The 19,565-nt window shown below is 48.4% G+C and overlaps 2 protein-coding genes across 7 annotated transcripts in view; one reads left to right on the top strand and one right to left on the bottom strand.

Annotated features, from left to right (window-relative positions):
- The window catches only part of whamm (WASP homolog associated with actin, golgi membranes and microtubules), a 29,075-nt gene extending 20,354 nt beyond the window's left edge, over positions 1 to 8,721 (top strand). Inside the window, exons 8-10 of one of the 2 annotated variants that reach the window (XM_077224392.1) lie at positions 6,955 to 7,050; positions 7,148 to 7,517; positions 8,100 to 8,721. In XM_077224392.1, the coding sequence (XP_077080507.1) occupies positions 6,955 to 7,050; positions 7,148 to 7,517; positions 8,100 to 8,380 (747 nt within the window). In that variant the 3' untranslated portion in view covers positions 8,381 to 8,721. Of the gene's footprint in view, positions 1 to 6,954; positions 7,051 to 7,142; positions 7,518 to 8,099 lie in introns of both variants that reach the window. The other variant, XM_077224400.1, reaches the window with a different exon arrangement.
- Positions 8,722 to 17,141: 8,420 nt separating this feature from the next.
- The window catches only part of homer2 (homer scaffold protein 2), a 52,504-nt gene continuing 50,080 nt past the window's right edge, over positions 17,142 to 19,565 (bottom strand). For all 5 annotated transcript variants that reach the window (XM_077224435.1, XM_077224412.1, XM_077224420.1 and 2 more), the window contains one exon: positions 17,142 to 18,423. In XM_077224435.1, coding sequence (XP_077080550.1) covers positions 18,235 to 18,423 — 189 coding nt within the window. In that variant the 3' untranslated portion in view covers positions 17,142 to 18,234. The remainder of the gene's footprint in view (positions 18,424 to 19,565) is intronic.

Below are 19,565 nucleotides of genomic sequence, written 5' to 3'. Positions count from 1 at the left end.
AGTGATGCGCGTGCAGTTAGTGATGCGCGTGCAGTTAGTGATGCGCGTGCAGTTAGTGATGAGTGTGCAGTTAGTGATGCGGGTGCAGTTAGTGATGCGTGGGCAGTTAGTGATGCGGGTGCAGTTAGTGATGCGGGTGCAGTTAGTGATGCGCGTGCAGTTAGTGATGCGTGTGCAGTTAGTGATGAGTGTGCAGTTAGTGATGCGTGTGCAGTTAGTGATGCGTGTGCAGTTAGTGATGAGTGTGCAGTTAGTGATTCGCGTGCAGTTAGTGATGAGTGTGCAGTTAGTGATGCGTGTGCAGTTAGTGATGAGTGTGCAGTTAGTTATGTGCGTGCAGTTAGTGATGCGCGGGCAGTTAGTGATGCGTGGGCAGTTAGTGATGCGGGTGCAGTTAGTGATGCGGGTGCAGTTAGTGATGCGTGGGCAGTTAGTGATGCACGTGCAGTTAGTGATGAGTGTGCAGTTAGTGATGCGTGTGCAGTTAGTGATGAGTGTGCAGTTAGTGATGAGTGTGCAGTTAGTGATGCATGTACAGTTAGTGATGAGTGTGCAGTTAGTGATGAGTGTGCAGTTAGTAGGGGTGGAACGGATCAAAAAACTCACGGTTCGGATCGTTTCTCGGATCAGAGTCACGGATCGGATCATTTTTCGGATCAGCAAAAAAAAAAAAAAAAATTGCCTCATGTCTGCACCTATAAACACACCGATAGCTAGGCCTGTCACGATAACAAATTTTACTGGATGGTAAATTGTCCAAGAAATTATTGCGATAAACGATAATATTGATAATAAACGATAATATTGTCGTTCACCGACCATTTTCATCTAAAATGATGATATGGCATAATAATGCTGGTATACCTTTTCAAAGATCAATAAACTTTTATTTCTAAAGACTATTTAACACTGAAAACATTTTAAATATCCGCAATAAATGAACAAAACAACCAAAAACAATAAAAGCAATGGACTCTCATTCTCTGTTAACAAAAAATGCACTTACCAATGTGTGACTTATGTTCACACTGAGAATCATATGCATCATGTACTGTGTGAGCATGCGTCTCATATGAGTATGTATGTGCCCTAGTTTGTGTGTGTGTGTGTGTGTGTGTGTGTGCTCGCGTATCATATGAGTATGTATGTGCCCTAGTTTGTGTGTGTGTGTGTGTGTGTGTGTGTGTGTGTGCTCGCGTATCATATGAGTATGTGCGCGGAGAGTTTGTGTTTGTGTGCTCTCGTCTCATTGAGTTTGTGCGCGAGTTTGTGTGTGTGTGCTCGCGTCTCATATAAGTATTTGCGTGGAGAGTTTGTGTGCGCGCCCTCGCGTCTCATATGAGTATGTGCGCGAGTTTGTGTGTGTGCGCGCGTCTCTCATATGATTATGTGCGTGGAGAGTTTGTGTGTGCGCGCATCTCGTGTGTGTAGAGTTTGCGTGTATGTGCGTGAGCGAATTTAGGTGTGTCTTTGTGCATTTCACATGTTGTTTGAGCATCCAGCAGTATACATGTATGTTTGACTACTTAGTATATGTGTATGCAAGTGTTTCATGTGTGCGTGAATGAAGTTTGATTTAAGCCCTTGACTGCACGGCACCTCATATGATGGAGAGAGAGAGAGAGCGCGCGGGAGGGAGAGGGACGAGCGAGGGGTAGTGCTGCGCGAATGCCGTTTGTGATGGCTTTAGCCCGGTCTGATTGTGCAACAAGGGGTTGCTTAAATGCCGCGGTGATAAGCAGTTGTTGAGCAGCATTCGTTTTCACTCCTGTCAGTGAAACATCGGGGTGATGTCGCTTCAAATGCGTGGCCATGCTGCCACAGTGCCTACACATCGTCACTGTTTTATCCACTAACCTCTTTCCTTCATCATTATATTTGATAGGGAAGCCAAAATGCTCCCATACAGGGGATTTAAATGACGCGGGGCGTTCAAGCTCATCCGTTCCTCCGCTCGCCATGACCACGCTGTGTGTGGACTGAACATGCGCACAACTTTTTTTTTTCATAAATCAATCCGCGGATCACGTGTGTGCCGAACCGAAGATATTGATCCGAATGGACCACGGATCAATGATGATCCGTTGCACCACTAGCAGTTAGTGATGAGTGTGCAGTTAGTGATGAGTGTGCAGTTAGTGATGTGCGTGCAGTTAGTGATGCGCGTGCAGTTAGTGATGCGCGTGCAGTTAATGATGCGTGTGCAGTTAGTGATGAGTGTGCAGTTAGTGATGTGTGTGCAGTTAGTGATGAGTGTGCAGTTAGTGATGCGTGCGCAGTTAGTGATGCGTGCGCAGTTAGTGATGAGTGTGCAGTTAGTGATGCGTGCGCAGTTAGTGATGCGTGTGCAGTTAGTGATGAGTGTGCAGTTAGTGATGCGTGTGCAGTTAGTGATGAGTGTGCAGTTAGTGATGAGTGCGCAGTTAGTGATGCGTGCGCAGTTAGTGATGCGCGTGCAGTTAGTGATGCGCGTGCAGTTAGTGATGAGTGTGCAGTTAGTGATGAGTGTGCAGTTAGTGATGCGTGCGCAGTTAGTGATGCGTGTGCAGTTAGTGATGAGTGTGCAGTTAGTGATGCGTGTGCAGTTAGTGATGAGTGTGCAGTTAGTGATGAGTGCGCAGTTAGTGATGCGTGTGCAGTTAGTGATGAGTGTGCAGTTAGTGATGCGTGTGCAGTTAGTGATGAGTGTGCAGTTAGTGATGAGTGCGCAGTTAGTGATGCGTGCGCAGTTAGTGATGCGCGTGCAGTTAGTGATGAGTGTGCAGTTAGTGATGCGTGCGCAGTTAGTGATGAGTGTGCAGTTAATGATGCGTGTGCAGTTAGTGATGAGTGTGCAGTTAGTGATGAGTGCGCAGTTAGTGATGAGTGTGCAGTTAGTGATGCGTGTGCAGTTAGTGATGAGTGTGCAGTTAGTGATGCGTGCGCAGTTAGTGATGCGTGTGCAGTTAGTGATGAGTGTGCAGTTAGTGATGCGCGTGCAGTTAATGATGCGTGTGCAGTTAGTGATGAGTGTGCAGTTAGTGATGAGTGTGCAGTTAGTGATGCGTGTGCAGTTAGTGATGAGTGTGCAGTTAGTGTTGAGTGTGCAGTTAGTGATGAGTGTGCAGTTAGTGATGCGCGTGCAGTTAGTGATGCGCGTGCAGTTAGTGATGCGCGTGCAGTTAGTGATGCGCGTGCAGTTAATGATGCGCGTGCAGTTAGTGATGAGTGTGCAGTTAGTGATGAGTGATCAGTTAGTGATGAGTGTGCAGTTAGTGATGAGTGTGCAGTTAGTGATGCGTGTGCAGTTAGTGATGCGTGTGATGCGTGTGCAGTTAGTGATGAGTGTGCAGTTAGTGATGCGTGCGCAGTTAGTGATGCGTGTGCAGTTAGTGATGAGTGTGCAGTTAGTGATGAGTGCGCAGTTAGTGATGAGTGTGCAGTTAGTGATGCGTGCGCAGTTAGTGATGCGTGTGCAGTTAGTGATGAGTGTGCAGTTAGTGATGCGCGTGCAGTTAGTGATGCGCGTGCAGTTAATGATGCGCGTGCAGTTAGTGATGAGCGTGCAGTTAGTGATGAGTATGCAGTTAGTGATGCGTGTGCAGTTAGTGATGAGTGTGCAGTTAGTGATGAGTGTGCAGTTAGTGATGAGTGTGCAGTTAGTGATGCGCGTGCAGTTAGTGATGCGCGTGCAGTTAGTGATGCGCGTGCAGTTAGTGATGCGCGTGCAGTTAATGATGCGCGTGCAGTTAGTGATGAGTGTGCAGTTAGTGATGAGTGTGCAGTTAGTGATGCGTGTGCAGTTAGTGATGCGTGTGCAGTTAGTGATGAGTGTGCAGTTAGTGATGAGTGTGCAGTTAGTGATGCGCGTGCAGTTAGTGATGAGTGTGCAGTTAGTGATGCGTGTGCAGTTAGTGATGCGCGTGCAGTTAGTGATGCGTGTGCAGTTAGTGATGAGTGTGCAGTTAGTGATGCGCGGGCAGTTAGTGATGAGTGCGCAGTTAGTGATGCGTGCGCAGTTAGTGATGAGTGCGCAGTTAGTGATGCGTGCGCAGTTAGTGATGCGTGTCGCAGTTTGTGATGAGTGCGCAGTTAGTGATGCGTGCGCAGTTAGTGATGCGTGCGCAGTTAGTGATGAGTGTGCAGTTAGTGATGCGCGCGCAGTTAGTGATGAGTGCGCAGTTAGTGATGCGTGTGCAGTTAGTGATGAGTGTGCAGTTAGTGATGCGCGTGCAGTTAGTGATGCGTGTGCAGTTAGTGATGAGTGTGCAGTTATTGATGAGTGTGCAGTTAGTGATGAGCGTGCAGTTAGTGATGCGTGTGCAGTTAGTGATGAGTGTGCAGTTAGTGATGAGTGTGCAGTTAGTGATGAGTGTGCAGTTAGTGATGCGTGTGCAGTTAGTGATGCGTGTGCAGTTAGTGATGAGTGTGCAGTTTGTGATGCGCGTGCAGTTAGTGATGCGCGTGCAGTTAGTGATGAGTGTGCAGTTAGTGATGCGTGTGCAGTTAGTGATGCGCGTGCATTTAGTGATGCGCGTGCAGTTAGTGATGCGTGTGCAGTTAGTGATGAGTGTGCAGTTAGTGATGCGCGTGCAGTTAGTGATGCGTGTGCAGTTAGTGATGCGTGCGCAGTTAGTGATGAGTGCGCAGTTAGTGATGCGTGCGCAGTTAGTGATGCGTGCGCAGTTAGTGATGAGTGCGCAGTTAGTGATGCGCGCGCAGTTAGTGATGCGTGTGCAGTTACTGATGAGTGTGCAGTTAGTGATGAGTGTGCAGTTAGTGATGCGCGTGCAGTTAGTGATGCGTGTGCAGTTAGTGATGCGTGTGCAGTTAGTGATGAGTGTGCAGTTTGTGATGCGCGTGCAGTTAGTGATGCGCGTGCAGTTAGTGATGAGTGTGCAGTTAGTGATGCGTGTGCAGTTAGTGATGCGCGTGCATTTAGTGATGCGCGTGCAGTTAGTGATGCGTGTGCAGTTAGTGATGAGTGTGCAGTTAGTGATGCGCGTGCAGTTAGTGATGCGTGTGCAGTTAGTGATGCGTGCGCAGTTAGTGATGAGTGCGCAGTTAGTGATGCGTGCGCAGTTAGTGATGCGTGCGCAGTTAGTGATGAGTGCGCAGTTAGTGATGCGTGCGCAGTTAGTGATGCGCGCGCAGTTAGTGATGCGCGTGCAGTTAGTGATGCGTGTGCAGTTACTGATGAGTGTGCAGTTAGTGATGAGTGTGCAGTTAGTGATGCGCGTGCAGTTAGTGATGAGTGTGCAGTTAGTGATGCGTGCGCAGTTAGTGATGAGTGCGCAGTTAGTGATGCGTGCGCAGTTAGTGATGCGTGCGCAGTTAGTGATGAGTGCGCAGTTAGTGATGCGTGCGCAGTTAGTGATGAGTGCGCAGTTAGTGATGCGTGCGCAGTTAGTGATGCGTGCGCAGTTAGTGATGAGTGCGCAGTTAGTGATGAGTGTGCAGTTAGTGATGAGTGTGCAGTTAGTGATGAGTGTGCAGTTAGTGATGCGTGCGCAGTTAGTGATGCGTGCGCAGTTAGTGATGAGTGCGCAGTTAGTGATGAGTGTGCAGTTAGTGATGAGTGTGCAGTTAGTGATGCGCGTGCAGTTAGTGATGAGTGTGCAGTTAGTGATGCGTGCGCAGTTAGTGATGCGTGTGCAGTTAGTGATGCGCGTGCAGTTAGTGATGCGCGTGCAGTTAGTGATGCGTGTGCAGTTAGTGATGAGTGTGCAGTTAGTGATGCGCGTGCAGTTAGTGATGAGTGTGCAGTTAGTGATGCGTGCGCAGTTAGTGATGCGTGCGCAGTTAGTGATGAGTGCACAGTTAGTGATGCGTGCGCAGTTAGTGATGAGTGTGCAGTTAGTGATGAGTGTGCAGTTAGTGATGCGCGTGCAGTTAGTGATGAGTGCGCAGTTAGTGATGCGTGCGCAGTTAGTGATGCGTGCGCAGTTAGTGATGAGTGTGCAGTTAGTGATGAGTGTGCAGTTAGTGATGCGCGTGCAGTTAGTGATGAGTGCGCAGTTAGTGATGCGTGCGCAGTTAGTGATGCGTGCGCAGTTAGTGATGAGTGCGCAGTTAGTGATGCGTGCGCAGTTAGTGATGAGTGTGCAGTTAGTGATGAGTGTGCAGTTAGTGATGAGTGTGCAGTTAGTGATGCGTGCGCAGTTAGTGATGCGTGCGCAGTTAGTGATGCGCGTGCAGTTAGTGATGAGTGTGCAGTTAGTGATGAGTGTGCAGTTAGTGATGCGCGTGCAGGTAGTGATGAGTGTGCAGTTAGTGATGAGTGTGCAGTTAGTGATGCGTGGGCAGTTAGTGATGCGGGTGCAGTTAGTGATGCGGGTGCAGTTAGTGATGCGTGTGCAGTTAGTGATGAGTGTGCAGTTAGTGATGCGCGTGCAGTTAGTGATGAGTGCGCAGTTAGTGATGCGTGCGCAGTTAGTGATGAGTGTGCAGTTAGTGATGCGTGCGCAGTTAGTGATGCGTGCGCAGTTAGTGATGCGCGTGCAGTTAGTGATGAGTGTGCAGTTAGTGATGAGTGTGCAGTTAGTGATGCGCGTGCAGGTAGTGATGAGTGTGCAGTTAGTGATGAGTGTGCAGTTAGTGATGCGTGGGCAGTTAGTGATGCGGGTGCAGTTAGTGATGCGGGTGCAGTTAGTGATGCGTGTGCAGTTAGTGATGAGTGTGCAGTTAGTGATGCGCGTGCAGTTAGTGATGAGTGCGCAGTTAGTGATGCGTGCGCAGTTAGTGATGCGTGCGCAGTTAGTGATGAGTGCGCAGTTAGTGATGCGTGCGCAGTTAGTGATGCGTGCGCAGTTAGTGATGCGTGTGCAGTTGTGTGCGCAGTTAGTGATGCGTGTGCATCCCGGGATGTGGCCGATTCAAACTCACTTTCACATTCCTCTTTTGTGCCTGTCATTGTTTGTGCCGGCATCTCTGAGCGTGTCTCGTGTGTGTGTGTGTGTGTGTGTGTGTGTTCAGAAGCGAGAGAAGAGGAGAGCGGAGGAGGAGCAGCAGAAGCAATGGCTTGAGATCGAGAGAGCAAAGACACTCAACAGAGTGCGCTGCTTCAGAGAGGTAATGCATCGCTGTGTGTTTGTGAGTGAGTGTGATTGTGTGTTTAATTTTCAGCATGGCTTCAGTGTTTGTTTTCTGTGTGTTTCTTTGAGTTTAGAGACATCAGGGTCAGTATGTTTTACATACAGAGTCACATGACTCCAGCAGGGATGACTCCTCCCAGCCCCTGTCAATCATCAGCCTGGGACCACAGAGCTCCACCCCCCTTAGGAAGGGGCGGAGTCAGAAGCAGCGTGAAATCCCGGTGCAGATTCTGCTGCCCTCTGGATCTGGATCTTCATCAGCAAAACCAGACCAGACTCCTCCTCCTCCTCCTCTTCTTCTTTCTCCTCCTCTTCTTCTTTCTCCTCCTCCTCCTCCTCCTCTTCTTTCTCCTCCTCCTCCTCCTCCCCCTCCTCTTCTTCCTCCGCCTGCTCCACAAATCAGTGACAAGCTGCCGATGCGAAACACCCTTGAACAAAACTCAGGTGAGCGTCAGAGTCCTGGACTCCACAAGCTAATGAAATACAATTCTTAACTGCTGTTTTTATGTTTTAATTTAAGGAAATAATATAAAAGTGCCAAAGCCTTTACCAAGTTTCGTACCATTCAAATGAAGCGGTGTTTCCCACACATAGACTTATTCGTGGCGGTGCGCCACAGAATCTACACCGTGATGATTTTGTAGAGGTAAAGAAATTTGAATGGGGTGTGAATTTTGTATAGGGTGTTATATGTGTGGATTTTGTGTATGTGTGAATCATTTTTGATTAATATTTAATATAATAAAGTTCTGTGTAACAAATTATTAATGAAGGAATTATATTGAATAGCAAATTCAAATTTGCCCCCCCCCCCCCCCCCGCAGCCACTACCACAAATGACTTTTTAATCTGTGGGAAACACTGAAGAAAAAAAAAAAAACAATTTTTGGTCAAAAATTACTGAAGAGCACCAGAAGGTTAAGCATTGTGTGTCATGTTATAAACACAACACGTGTTCTGTATTTATATTGACTCTGAGGAGAAATATGACCGTCTCCCAGTGAGTGAAGTGTGTTTGTGATTCAGGGTCGATGGACGAGCTCCTAGCATCTCTTCAGCGCGGACAGAAACACCTGAGGAAGGTCGAGGTTAAGGTCGAGAGTGGTGATGTCAGAGACAGCCTCCTGTCAGCCATCCGTCAGGGCGTGGCCTTGAAGAAAGCCCCGCCCTCTCGAGCCCCGCCCCTCAGCTCAGACTCAGAGTTAGAGCGCAGCATCAAAGCTGCCATGCTGAGGATGAAGAAGGTCTCGAACGACTCTGACGATGAAGAGCGCTCGGACTCGCCGTCTGGAGACTGGGAGAACTAAACAACCTGAAGTCTGTGATTCTCCCCGAACGCTGCCGGAAACACGTGTGCCGTTTCAGCCAGGATTACTAGTTGTGATGCTAACTTCCTTTGCCAATGTGATGCTACATTCAGATCTCTTTGGGATTTTGCACTGAAATGTCTTGTCATTATGTAAGAATACAGTTAATTGCACTGAACATTTGTGTCAATAACATCCGTGGCTCTGAATGGGTCCATTAAAGTGCCTGATCAGGACTGGAGCATGTGCATGTGAGTGTGTGTGTGTGTGTGTGTCTGTGTGTGTGTTTGAGGGAATCACCTTCACCTGTCACTCGGATAATAAAGGAGTGATGTACTTTCTGATTTGGTCACTGAGTTCAACATTTGTAGCAAAACTGGGAGTTAAGTTTGCCTTCACATTATTGCTTAAAATTCAAAATTCCAAGATATTATGAATTAGATTCTCAACCTTAATTTGTTTCAGACGTACAGTTATTCAAAGGTCTTACTGTATATTAGTATGTACTCTCAGGAGTTTCCTCTAGCTAGACGTCTTAAACTGGTCAATCTGAAGCCAGATTCCTCTGAACTAGCAGATGTCTATGGAAGAACTTAAAAGACATGATAGAAAAAATTCTGAAATTGAAGAAAAAATATTTTTGAATGCTTTTATGTTCTATCGCAAAAGTTTTGTGTTTTCCCACCAAGAAACTTTGCATTCATTTGATAGAACTCAAAAGTTTTGAGAATGGAAAGCATTAAAATTATTTGACCCACCATGACCCTTTAGGGTTTCCGTAGCTCCTCATGTAACCCTCAGCAGAAACAGACAGGGGGTGCTTCTCAATACCCCTCCTCGTCTCCTCCATAGATATCATAAAGAGACTAGATGCCCTATTGGCCGCTGTGGCGCAAGAAATGCGGCCGCCATATTAAGCAGGTCATACTCCTATTTGCGTTGCATAGCAGCAGTAGATGCCAGAGCACTGTGCAGTATATTCCTGCTCAAATCGGCGGACCATCACTCGGGGATTACTTTACACAAGTAAGATTTAACATTTAACATTACCATACTATTAGTTGTATTTTGTGAACAAAATATTCAATGTGTCCTGTATCGTAGCTACGTGTATGACCTTTGCAGCAAAAAAAAACGCGTGAAAATCAGTTCGGTATTCAGTGAGATATGATTAATTAAATGCGCTGGCGGCTCATTGCACCTGCCAAACAGATTACACTGAGCGGAGCGGGTGACCGGTTTAAGATGGCGGCCCCACGGCTCGTCCGCGCCAATAGGCAGTAGCTGTCGATAGGGCGTCTATCTATATGATGTCTATGGTCTCCTCGCTCCTCTCCATCCTATGACCCGGAAATCAATCAAGCACAGCCATCTTGAAGGACATCTCAATTCTCTAATTGCACCGCGAGGAGTCGAGGAGTGATGAGGCTTTCAGAGGAGTCATGAGCGAAGATACACAGGTGTATCCTATGCGGAAGTGTTTTATTGACTAAACGCGACGCACATTCTCCTCCCCCTTCACATCGTCACAATAATTTGAATTTGTACTTTACCCTTGCTGTTTATATAAACCACACATCGCACATATTTCAACAGGGAATCTTGCTTTATTATTATTCATTATGAATTTCTTAAAAAGTAAACTTCAACAACATAAGGGCAGATCCATAAGGGCCCTGCTGAGGACGCTGTGAAGTGACGCTCGAGTGATCAAGGGTGCTTCTCATTTCTTATTTGTGCATCCTCGTTTCCTTCCCTCGCTTCCTTTCCTAGCGTCTCAACTCCTCCCCCTGTAGGTTGTGAGGGAAGGACGCAAGGAAAGAAAATGAGGACGGAGGAATCGAATGAAAGCTTTTTTTATACATTGGAATACTTGATCACTCGAGCGTCACTTCACAGCGTCCTCAGCAGCGCTCAAAGGATCTGCCCTCATGTTGTTGCAGTTTGTTTATTTAAGAAATTCATAATGAATAGCCAGAGATGTTGTACTGACATTAACGCCTGCGAGCCAGAGATGTTGTACTGACATTAACGCCTGCGAGTCAGAGATGTTCTACTGACCGTAACGCCTGCGAGTCAGAGATGTTGTACTGACCGTAACGCCTGCGAGCCAGATATGTTCTACTGACCGTAACGCCTGCGAGTCAGAGATGTTCTACTGCCCGTAACGCCTGCGAGTCAGGGATGTTCTACTGACCGTAACGCCTGCGAGCCAGAGATGTTGTACTGACATTAACGCCTGCGAGCCAGAGATGTTGTACTGACCGTAACGCCTGCGAGCCAAAGATGTTCTACTGACCGTAACGCCTGCGAGTCAGAGATGTTCTACTGCCCGTAACGCCTGCGAGTCAGAGATGTTCTACTGACCGTAACGCCTGCGAGCCAGAGATGTTGTACTGACATTAACGCCTGGCAGCCAGAGATGTTGTACTGACCGTAACGCCTGCGAGCCAAAGATGTTCTACTCGCCGTAACGCCTGCGAGTCAGAGATGTTCTACTGACCGTCACGCCTGCGAGCCAGAGATGTTGTACTGACATTAACGCCTGCGAGCCAGGGATGTTGTACTGACATTAACGCCTGCGAGCCAAAGATGTTCTACTGACCGTCACGCCTGCGAGTCAGAGATGTTCTACTGACCGTAACGCCTGCGAGCCAGAGATGTTGTACTGACATTAACGCCTGGGAGCCAGAGATGTTGTACTGACCGTAACGCCTGCGAGCCAAAGATGTTCTACTCGCCGTAACGCCTGCGAGTCAGAGATGTTCTACTGACCGTCACGCCTGCGAGCCAGAGATGTTGTACTGACATTAACGCCTGCGAGCCAGGGATGTTGTACTGACATTAACGCCTGCGAGTCAGAGATGTTCTACTGACCGTCACGCCTGCGAGTCAGAGATGTTCTACTGACCGTAACGCCTGCGAGCCAGAGATGTTGTACTGACATTAACGCCTGGGAGCCAGAGATGTTGTACTGACCGTAACGCCTGCGAGCCAAAGATGTTCTACTCGCCGTAACGCCTGCGAGTCAGAGATGTTCTACTGACCGTCACGCCTGCTAGTCAGAGATGTTCTACTGACCGTAACGCCTGCGAGCCAGAGATGTTGTACTGACATTAACGCCTGCGAGCCAGGGATTTTGTACTGACATTAACGCCTGCGAGTCAGAGATGTTCTACTGACCGTCACGCCTGCGAGTCAGAGATGTTCTACTGACCGTAACGCCTGCGAGCCAGAGATGTTGTACTGACATTAACGCCTGGGAGCCAGAGATGTTGTACTGACCGTAACGCCTGCGAGCCAAAGATGTTCTACTCGCCGTAACGCCTGCGAGTCAGAGATGTTCTACTGCCCGTAACGCCTGCGAGTCAGAGATGTTCTACTGACCGTAACGCCTGCGAGTCAGAGATGTTGTACTGACCGTAACGCCTGCGAGCCAGAGATGTTCTACTGACCGTAACGCCTGCGAGTCAGAGATGTTCTACTGCCCGTAACGCCTGCGAGTCAGGGATGTTCTACTGACCGTAACGCCTGCGAGCCAGAGATGTTGTACTGACATTAACGCCTGCGAGCCAGAGATGTTGTACTGACCGTAACGCCTGCGAGCCAAAGATGTTCTACTCGCCGTAACGCCTGCGAGTCAGAGATGTTCTACTGACCGTCACGCCTGCGAGTCAGAGATGTTCTACTGACCGTAACGCCTGCGAGCCAGAGATGTTCTACTGACCTAAACGCCTGCGAGTCAGGGATGTTCTACTGAAGTAACGCCTGCGAGTCAGAGATGTTGTACTGACCGTAACGCCTGCGAGTCAGAGATGTTCTACTGACCGTAACGCCTGCGAGCCAGAGATGTTCTACTGACCGTAACGCCTGCCATGCAGAGATGTTCTACTGACTGTAACGTCTGCGAGGCAGAGATGTTGTACTGACCGTAACGCCTGCGAGTCAGATGTTGTACTGACCGTAACGCCTGCGAGTCAGAGATGTTCTACTGACCGTAACGTCTGTGAGTCAGAGATGTTCTACTGACCGTAACGCCTGCGAGTCAGGGATGTTCTACTCGCCGTAACGCCTGCGAGTCAGAGATGTTCTACTGACCGTCACGCCTGCGAGTCAGAGATGTTCTACTGACCGTAACGCCTGCGAGCCAGAGATGTTGTACTGACATTAACGCCTGCGAGCCAGGGATGTTGTACTGACATTAACGCCTGCGAGTCAGAGATGTTCTACTGCCCGTAACGCCTGCGAGTCAGAGATGTTCTACTGACCGTAACGCCTGCGAGTCAGAGATGTTGTACTGACCGTAACGCCTGCGAGCTAGAGATGTTCTACTGACCGTAACGCCTGCGAGTCAGAGATGTTCTACTGCCCGTAACGCCTGCGAGTCAGGGATGTTCTACTGACCGTAACGCCTGCGAGCCAGAGATGTTGTACTGACATTAACGCCTGCGAGCCAGAGATGTTGTACTGACCGTAACGCCTGCGAGCCAAAGATGTTCTACTCGCCGTAACGCCTGCGAGTCAGAGATGTTCTACTGACCGTCACGCCTGCGAGTCAGAGATGTTCTACTGACCGTAACGCCTGCGAGCCAGACATGTTCTACTGACCTAAACGCCTGCGAGTCAGGGATGTTCTACTGAAGTAACGCCTGCGAGTCAGAGATGTTGTACTGACCGTAACGCCTGCGAGTCAGAGATGTTCTACTGACCGTAACGCCTGCGAGCCAGAGATGTTCTACTGACCGTAACGCCTGCCATGCAGAGATGTTCTACTGACCGTAACGTCTGCGAGGCAGAGATGTTGTACTGACCGTAACGCCTGCGAGTCAGATGTTGTACTGACCGTAACGCCTGCGAGTCAGAGATGTTCTACTGACCGTAACGCCTGTGAGTCAGAGATGTTCTACTGACCGTAACGCCTGCGAGTCAGGGATGTTCTACTGACCGTAACGCCTGCGAGTCAGAGTTGTTCTACTGAACGTAACGCCTGCGAGTCAGGGATGTTGTACTGACTGTAACGCCTGCGAGTCAGAAATGTTGTACTGACCGTAACGCCTGCGAGTCAGAGATGTTCTACTGACCGTAACGCCTGCGAGCCAGAGATGTTCTACTGACCGTAACGCCTGCGAGTCAGGGATGTTCTACTGACCGTAACGCCTGCGAGCCAGAGATGTTCTACTGACCGTAACGCCTGCGAGTCAGAGATGTTGTACTGACCGTAACGCCTGTGAGTCAGAGATGTTCTACTGACCGTAACGCCTGCGAGTCAGAGATGTTGTACTGACCGTAACGCCTGCGAGTCAGAGTTGTTCTACTGAACGTAACGCCTGCGAGTCAGGGATGTTCTACTGACCGTAACGCCTGCGAGTCAGATGTTGTACTGACCGTAACGCCTGCGAGTCAGGGATGTTCTACTGACCGTAACGCCTGCGAGTCAGGGATGTTCTACTGACCGTAACGCCTGCGAGTCAGATGTTGTACTGACCGTAACGCCTGCGAGTCAGGGATGTTCTACTGACCGTAACGCCTGCGAGTCAGAGATGTTGTACTGACCGTAACACCTGCGAGTCAGAGATGTTGTACTGACCGTAACGCCTGCGATGCAGAGATGTTGTACTGACCGTAACGCCTGCGAGTCAGGGATGTTGTACTGACCGTAACGCCTGCGAGTCAGAGATGTTCTACTGACCGTAACGCCTGCGAGTCAGAGATGTTGTACTGACCGTAACGCCTGCGAGTCAGAGTTGTTCTACTGAACGTAACGCCTGCGAGTCAGGGATGTTCTACTGACCGTAAGGCCTGCGAGTCAGAAATGTTGTACTGACCGTAACGCCTGCGAGTCAGAGATGTTCTACTGACCGTAACGCCTGCGAGCCAGAGATGTTCTACTGACCGTAAAGCCTGCGAGTCAGGGATGTTCTACTGACCGTAACGCCTGCGAGCCAGGGATGTTCTACTGACCGTAACGCCTGCGAGGCAGAGATGTTGTACTGACCGTAACGCCTGCGAGTCAGGGATGTTCTACTGACCGTAACGCCTGCGAGTCAGATGTTGTACTGACCTAAACGCCTGCGAGTCAGGGATGTTCTACTGAAGTAACGCCTGCGAGTCAGAGATGTTGTACTGACCGTAACGCCTGCGAGTCAGAGATGTTCTACTGACCGTAACGCCTGCGAGCCAGAGATGTTCTACTGACCGTAACGCCTGCCATGCAGAGATGTTCTACTGACTGTAACGTCTGCGAGGCAGAGATGTTGTACTGACCGTAACGCCTGCGAGTCAGAGATGTTCTACTGACCGTAACGCCTGCGAGCCAGAGATGTTCTACTGACCGTAACGCCTGCCATGCAGAGATGTTCTACTGACTGTAACGTCTGCGAGGCAGAGATGTTGTACTGACCGTAACGCCTGCGAGTCAGATGTTGTACTGACCGTAACGCCTGCGAGTCAGAGATGTTCTACTGACCGTAACGCCTGTGAGTCAGAGATGTTCTACTGACCGTAACGCCTGCGAGTCAGAGATGTTCTACTGACCATAACGCCTGCGAGTCAGAGATGTTGTACTGACCGTAACGCCTGCGAGGCAGAGATGTTCTACTGACCGTAACGCCTGCGAGGCAGAGATGTTGTACTGACCGTAACGCCTGCGAGTCAGAGATGTTCTACTCACCGTAACGCCTGCGAGTCAGAGATGTTCTACTCACCGTAACGCCTGCGAGTCAGGGATGTTCTACTGACCGTAACGCCTGCGAGTCAGAGATGTTGTACTGACCGTTACGCCTGCGAGTCAGAGATGTTGTACTGACCGTAACGCCTGCGAGTCAGAGATGTTCTACTGCCCGTAACGCCTGCGAGTCAGGGATGTTCTACTGACCGTAACGCCTGCGAGCCAGAGATGTTCTACTGACCGTAACGCCTGCGAGCCAGAGATGTTGTACTGACCGTTACGCCTGCGAGTCAGAGATGTTGTACTGACCGTAACGCCTGCGAGTCAGGGATGTTCTACTGACCGTAACGCCTGCGAGTCAGAGATGTTGTACTGACCGTAACGCCTGCGAGTCAGGGATGTTCTACTGACGTAACGCCTGCGAGTCAGGGATGTCCTACTGACCGTAACGCCTGCGAGTCAGGGATGTTCTACTGACCGTAACGCCTGCGAGCCAGAAATGTTGTACTGACCATAGCGCCTGCGAGCCAGAGATGTTCTACTGACCGTAACGCCTGCGAGCCAGAAATGTTGTACTGACCATAACGCCTGCGAGTCAGAGATGTTCGACTGACCGTAACGCCTGTGAGTCAGAGATGTTCTACTGACCGTAACGCCTGCGAGTCAGGGATGTTCTACTGACGTAACGCCTGCGAGTCAGGGATGTCCTACTGACCGTAACGCCTGCGAGCCAGAAATGTTGTACTGACCATAACGCCTGCGAGTCAGAGATGTTCTACTGACCGTAACGCCTGCGAGTCAGAGATGTTCTACTGACCGTAACGCCTGCGGGTCAGGGATGTTCTACTGACGTAACGCCTGCGAGTCAGGGATGTCCTACTGACCGTAACGCCTGCGAGCCAGAAATGTTGTACTGACCATAACGCCTGCGAGCCAGAGATGTTCTACTGACCGTAACGCCTGTGAGTCAGAGATGTTGTACTGATCGTAACGCCTGTGAGTCAGAGATGTTCTACTGACCGTAACGCCTGCGAGCCAGAAATGTTGTACTGACCATAACGCCTGCGAGTCAGAGATGTTCTACTGACCGTAACGCCTGTGAGTCAGAGATGTTGTACTGATCGTAACGCCTGTGAGTCAGAGATGTTCTACTGACCGTAACGCCTGCGAGCCAGAAATGTTGTACTGACCATAACGCCTGCGAGTCAGAGATGTTCTACTGACCGTAACGCCTGTGAGTCAGAGATGTTGTACTGATCGTAACGCCTGTGAGTCAGAGATGTTCTACTGACCGTAACGCCTGCGAGTCAGGGATGTTCTACTGACCGTAACGCCTGCGAGCCAGAAATGTTGTACTGACCATAACGCCTGCGAGTCAGAGATGTTCTACTGACCGTAACGCCTGCGAGCCAGAGATGTTGTACTGACCATAACGCCTGCGAGTCAGAGATGTTCTACTGACCGTAACGCCTGCGAGTCAGAGATGTTCTACTGACCGTAACGCCTGCGAGTCAGAGATGTTGTACTCTGAATATTTTCTTTTCCCTTTTTATCTTTTGAAACATCTTTCCCCAACCTTCGGAATGATAGGAATATTTGAAAAAAGGGTTTGCAAAATAATACAAAACTACTACTGTGGTCTGTCAGGGCCTGATAGCAGCATGATTTATCTAAAAAACTGGCTTATTGATATTAATAAACACCTGCTATATCGATGACTTGAATAGGCCGGTGTGTTTGAGAGAGAGAGAGTTAGGTGTGTGTGTGTGTGTTATAAGACCAGATCAAATACTGGGCATCACAGATCTCAGCGACCATGTTTCTATGGAAACAGCCTTTGGATGCAGTTATAGTTACATCACAGAAATCTATGAATAAAAAAAACTACCAGATGAACAAATGTAGTGAAACACAGAATATTCACATCTGGAGCACAATACTCACGATCAATAGCAGCTGTGTGTGGGCTGCAGGTTTCCACGGCAACACACACTCACCAATCAGAGGCGAGAGAGCGATGCCCACTGCGACACACATGAACATCTGAAATAACTTCATAAACTCTCACCCATGGAAAAACACACAACACAAAGATTTCCTTCATAAACTATATTTCCACAATTATTTATTTTACAATTTTGATCAACAAAAGTGTTTTTATTTTTCCAGAAAGAGGGAAAAAGGCTCAAGTTTCCAGCAAGGTGTGTGTTTTAGACACTCGCCCACTTTAAACGCTCTATAATACATCCACCACGACATTCAAACAAGCATCAAGAGGAAAACAAGTGAAAAGAGCTGAGGAGAGTGTTTGGAAGTTCATACGCTCCATCAAAGACTCGGGAAAGGCAGAGATTATTCTAAAAAAGCACACATATAAATTATCCCGTCACCCAAATGACAGACACACACACACACACACCAGCACAACACAAACACTGCTGAGCATAACACACATCTGCACCATACAAGCAAACTGCCTTCATCAAGCAGAGATTTGGCTCATAATTTCATAGATCAGAAAAAGATTATTTTCTTAATGCAACTCCATCTTGAAAACGTTTTTAAAAACACACAGAACCCAGCAGAATCAGAAGAGAAGTGTGTCCTGAGGCGGGTATTGCATGAGGAGCTGATCAACAGGACAGTTCTCACTGAGTCTGTGGAGACCCGGAGAGCGCCACCGTCAGGCACTTAGTGTTTCTGCAGTTCACGTCTGTATGTGCATATCAAGCGAATCCAAACTACCCTGAGATCTGCAGCGGTAAAACACCCTTCAGTCTGTGTGTGTGTGTGTGTGTGTGTGTGTGTGTGTGTGTGTGTGTGTGTGTGTGTGTGTGTGTGTGTGTGTGTGTGTGTGTGTGTGTGTGTGTGTGTGTGTGAGAGAGAGTGTGAGTGTGAGAGGTGTTTGTGTGTGAGTGAGAGAGAGAGAGAGAGAGAGAGAGAGAGAGAGAGAGAGAGAGAGAGAGAGAGAGAGAGAGAGAGAGAGAGAGTGAGTGAGAGAGAGAGAGAGAGTGAGTGAGATAGAGAGTGTGTGTGTCTGTGAGAGAGTGTGTGTGAGAGAGTATGATTGTGTGTGTGTGCGTGTTTGTGTCTCTCCTCACTGACCATCAGTAGCCCTTAACCAGCAGTCATACAAGAAACATGGCATGAGCCCAGTGAGAGTGTGCGTGTATGAGAGTGTGTGTGTTCAGTTGTCGATGCCCAGTTTAGAAATGCCCTGACGAACTTCATGCAGCTCATCAATCTTCCCATCCAGAACGTCCATGAACTTCTTGAGTTCGGTCTTCATGTTCTTGTGTTTGTGCTGAGAGCCGTCGATCTCTCCCTGCAGGAGCTTCAGCTTCTCACTAAGATCCTGGCTCTTCAGTTCTGCAGCCTGTCAGCAGCAAACGCACACAGTCAACGCATGCAGGAATACACACATGATGTGTGCTTATTCAAATTAATCTGTTTGCATGAGTATTTTTAGTTTCATGTGTGATCAGGCAAGGCAAGATTATTTATATAGCACATTTCATATTGGTAATTCAAAATGCTTTACACCGCAATGAATTAAAATAATCAGACAAGAAAAACAAGAAAAATTAAAACAGTTATAAAAGGAATTAAAAGAGATATAAAGATGATACGTAGATAAACTTCTCATCTGGCAAAACACCGGTGAATCATTTTTCACAACTGCTTGTTTTACTGTGAGATTTTCCAATGTTGATTATACGGTGTGTCTGCCACTCAATTAAAACACAACGGCTCAGTGTTCAGTGACACTTATTTACATAAATAGATGAAGGGAAGAGTGATAGGAATTAACAGGAATGACGTGTTTGAGGAATGGCGCGTGTGTTTGAGGAATGGTGTGTGTGTGTGTTTGAGGAATGGTGTGTGTGTTTGAGGAATGGTGTGTGTGTGTGTTTGAGGAATGGTGTGTGTGTTTGAGGAATGGTGTGTGTGTGTGTTTGAGGAATGGTGTGTGTGTTTGAGGAATGGTGTGTGTATGTGTTTGAGGAATGATGTGTGTGTTTGAGGAATGGTGTGTGTGTTTGAGGAATGGTGTGTGTGTTTGAGGAATGGTGTGTGTGTTTGAGGAATGGTGTGTGTGTTTGAGGAATGATGTGTGTGTTTGAGGAATGATGTGTGTGTTTGAGGAATGATGTGTGTGTTTGAGGAATGATGTGTGTGTTTGAGGAATGGTGTGTGTGTTTGAGGAATGATGTGCTTGTTTGAGGAATGGTGTGTGTGTGTGTGTGTTTGAGGAATGGTGTGCGTGTTTGAGGAATGGTGTGTGTGTTTGAGGAATGAAGTGTGTGTGTGAGGAATGATGTGTGTGTTTGAGGAATGGTGTGTGTGTTTGAGGAATGATGTGTGTGTTTGAGGAATGATGTGTGTGTTTGAGGAATGGTGTGTGTGTGTGTTTGAGGAATGGTGTGTGTGTGTTTGAGGAATGGTGTGTGTGTGTTTGAGGAATGATGTGTGTGTTTGAGGAATGATGTGTGTGCTTGAGGAATGATGTGTGCGTCT

This window comes from Siphateles boraxobius, unplaced genomic scaffold, assembly GCF_051911475.1.
Source record: "Siphateles boraxobius isolate OS27281-9 unplaced genomic scaffold, OSU_SipBor_1 124, whole genome shotgun sequence".
Classification (NCBI taxonomy): domain Eukaryota; kingdom Metazoa; phylum Chordata; class Actinopteri; order Cypriniformes; family Leuciscidae; genus Siphateles; species Siphateles boraxobius.
The sequence above is the reverse complement of the archived record's forward strand: the minus strand, read 5'-3'. Positions and strand labels throughout refer to the sequence as shown.